Genomic DNA, 3,535 nt, shown 5'->3' with positions numbered 1-3,535 from the left:
CACATGGAGAGTGGAGTATAAACCGCCAAAGTTAAAAGTTATGATACTGACTCTTCTGCGTGGCCAACGTACTGGTCAACGTGCTGGTCAGCATACTGGTCAACGTACTGGTCAGCGTGCTGGTCAACGTGCTGGTCAGCGTGCTGGTCAGGTGCTGGTCAAGGTGCTGGTCAAGGTGCTGGTCAAGGTGCTGGTCAACATGCTGGTCAACGTGCTGGTCAACATGCTGGTCAACGTGCTGGTCAACACTGGTCAACATGCTGGTCAAGGTGCTGGTCAGCGTGCTGGTCAACGTGCTGGTCAACATGCTGGTCAATGTGCTGGTCAATGCACTGGTCAACATGCTGGTCAATGTGCTGGTCAACGTGCTGGTCAGCGTGCTGGTCAAGGTGCTGGTCAAACGTACTGAGTCAAGGTGCTGCTCAAGGTGCTGGTCAACATGCTGGTCAAGGTGCTGGTCAGCGTGCTGGTCAACGTACTGGTCAGCGTACTGGTCAGCGTGCTGGTCCAGCGTGCTGGTTAGCGTACTGGTCAAGGTGCTGGTCAAGGTGCTGGTCAATATGCTGGTCAAGGTGCTGGTCAACGTGCTGGTCAGCGTGCTGGTCAGCGTTACTGGTCCAGCGTACTGAGTGCCCAGCGTGCTGGTCAACGTACTGGTCAGCGTGCTGGTCAACATGCTGGTCAACATGCTGGTCAACGTGCTGGTCAGCGCACTGGTCAACATGCTGGTCAAGGTGCTGGTCAAGCGTGCTGGTCAGCGTAGTGGTCAAGGTGCTGGTCAAGGTGCTGGTCAACGTGCTGGTCCAGCGTGCTGGTCAATGTGCTGGTCAACATGCTGGTCAACGTGCTGGTCAGCGGCTGGTCAACATGCTGGTCAGCGTGCTGGTCAACATGCTGCTCAATGTGCTGGTCGCAACATGCTGGTCAACATGCTGGTCGTGCAACCAGATCGCGTGCTGTCAACTTGCTGGTCCAGCGTGCTGGTCAATGTGCTGGTCCAGCGTACTGGTCAGCGTACTGGTCAATGTGCTGGTCAGCGTGGCAGTGTCGTGCTGGTCAACATGCTGGAACGTGCTGGTCAACTTGCTGGTCAACGTGCTGGTCAATGTACTGGTCAACATGCTGGTCAACTTGCTGTGGTCAACACGCTGGTCAGCGTACTGGTCAACGTGCTGGTCAACATACTATTCAACATGCTGGTCAATGTACTGGTCAGCGTGCTGGTCAACATACTATTCAACATGCTGGTCAGCGTCACTGGTCAACACACTGGTCAAGCTTGCTGGTCTACGTGCTGGTCAACATGCTGGTCAACATGCTGTTCAACATGCTGGTCAACGTGCTGGTCAACATACTAGTCAACATGCTGGTCAACATACTAGTCAACGTGCTGGTCTCTATGTGCTGGTCAACATACTAGCCAACTTGCTGGTCGTGCTGGTCCAGCGTGCTGGTCAATGTGCTGGTCAACGTGTGCTGGTCAGCATGCTGGTCAACACGCTGATCAGCCTTTGGTCGTACTGGGCAACATGCTGGTCAATGTGCTGGTCAGCGTGCTGGTCAACATACTGGTCAGCGTGCTGGTCAGCGTGCTGGTCAGCTTGCTGGTCAATGTACTGGTCAGCGTGCTGTAAACATGCTGGTCAACCTGCTGGTCAGCGTGCTGGTCAACATGCTGGTCAACACGCTGGTCAACTTGCTGGTCTACGTGCTGGTCAACATGCTGGTAAACGTGCTGGTCAACTTGCTGGTCAACGTACTAGTCAATGTGCTGGTCAACATTCTGGTCAACGTCTTGTCCAACACGCTGGTCAACTTGCTGGTCTACGTGCTGGTCAGCGTGCTGGTCAACATGCTGGTCAACATGCTGGTCAACATACTAGTCAACATGCTGGTCAACGTGCGGGTCAACACGCTGGTCAACTTGCTGGTCTACATGCTGGTCAACGTGCTGGTCAACATGCTGTTCAACATGCTGGTCAACATGCTGGTCAACATACTAGTCAACATGCTGGTCAACGTGCGGGTCAACACGCTGGTCAACTTGCTGGTCTACATGCTGGTCAACGTGCTGGTCAACATGCTGTTCAACATGCTGGTCAACATGCTGGTCAACATACTAGTCAACATGCTGGTCAACATACTAGTCAACATACTAGTCAACATGCTGGTCAACGTGCGGGTCAACACGCTGGTCAACTTGCTGGTCTACATGCTGGTCAACGTGCTGGTCAACATGCTGTTCAACATGCTGGTCAACATGCTAGTCAACATACTAGTCAACATGCTGTTCAACATGCTGGTCAACATGCTGGTCAACATACTAGTCAACATGCTGTTCAACATGCTAGTCAACATGCTGTTCAACATGCTGGTCTACATGCTGGTCAACTTGCTGGTCTACATGCTGGTCAACGTGCTGGTCAACATGCTGTTCAACATGCTGGTCAACATGCTGGTCAACATACTAGTCAACATGCTGTTCAACATGCTGGTCAACATGCTGGTCAACATACTAGTCAACGTGCTGTTCAACATGCTGGTCAACATGCTGGTCAACATACTAGTCAACATGCTGTTCAACATGCTAGTCAACATGCTGTTCAACATGCTGGTCAACATCCTGGTCATAAGGAGATTGCAACATTTATTGATAGTTGGCATGAGCATTTCATAGCTGTTTAGAATGACATAGTGTTAGTTTCTCGTGAAGTTATTAGTAACGGTCAGGTAGGTTATTGGTTGCCTGGTAGCTCTGACCAGCTAGCCTGGGTGCCAGTCTGTTAGCCTGGTAGCACTGACCAGCTGCCTGGCTGCCAGTGTGTTAGCCTGTGTGCCAGTCTGGTAGCCTGGTTGCTCTGACCAGCTAGCCTGTCTGCCAGTCTGTTAGCCTGTGTGCCAGTCTGTTAGCCCGTGTGCCAGTCTGGTAGCCTGGTAGCTCTGACCAGCTAGCCTGGGTGCCAGTCTGTTAGCCTGGATGCCAGTGTGTTAGCCCGTGTGCCAGTCTGGTAGCCTGGTAGCTCTGACCAGCTAGCCTGTGTGCAAGTCTGTTAGCTTGGATACCAGTGTGTTAGCCTGTGTGTCAGTCTGGTAGCCTGGTAGCTCTGACCAGCTAGCCTGGGTGCCAGTATGTTAGCCTGGATGCCAGTGTGTTAGCCCGTGTGCCAGTCTGGTAGCCTGGTAGCTCTGACCAGCTAGCCTGGGTGCCAGTCTGTTAACCTGGATGCCAGTGTGTTATCCCGTGTGCCAGTCTGGTAGTCTGGTAGCTCTGACCAGCTAGCCTGGGTGCCAGTCTGTTAGCCTGGATGCCAGTGTGTTAGCCCATGTGCCAGTCTGGTAGCCTGGTAGCTCTGACCAGCTAGCCTGGGTGCCAGTCTGTTAGCCTGGTAGCACTGACCAGCTGCCTGGCTGCCAGTGTGTTAGCCTGTGTGCCAGTCTGGTAGCCTGGTTGCTCTGACCAGCTAGCCTGTCTGCCAGTCTGTTAGCCTGTGTGCCAGTCTGTTAGCCCGTGTGCCAGTCTGGTAGCCTGGTAGCT

General features: G+C 53.2%; 1 protein-coding gene across 1 annotated transcript; it reads left to right on the top strand.

Moving 5' to 3' along the window:
• Positions 1-1,636: 1,636 nt before the first annotated feature.
• LOC124017848 (NADH-ubiquinone oxidoreductase chain 4-like) lies at positions 1,637-2,677 on the top strand. Its single transcript, XM_046333084.1, has one exon. The coding sequence runs from the start codon at positions 1,637-1,639 to the stop codon at positions 2,675-2,677; it is 1,041 nt and encodes a 346-aa protein (XP_046189040.1).
• The last annotated feature ends 858 nt before the right edge of the window (positions 2,678-3,535 follow it).

Source organism: Oncorhynchus gorbuscha, unplaced genomic scaffold, assembly GCF_021184085.1.
Source record: "Oncorhynchus gorbuscha isolate QuinsamMale2020 ecotype Even-year unplaced genomic scaffold, OgorEven_v1.0 Un_scaffold_3412, whole genome shotgun sequence".
NCBI classification, from domain to species: domain Eukaryota; kingdom Metazoa; phylum Chordata; class Actinopteri; order Salmoniformes; family Salmonidae; genus Oncorhynchus; species Oncorhynchus gorbuscha.
The sequence above is the reverse complement of the archived record's forward strand: the minus strand, read 5'-3'. Positions and strand labels throughout refer to the sequence as shown.

Bases quoted from the DNA above. Each gene is read 5' to 3' on its own strand.
- LOC124017848 (XM_046333084.1), top strand. From the start codon at position 1,637: ATGCTGGTCAACCTGCTGGTCAGCGTGCTGGTCAACATGCTGGTCAAC.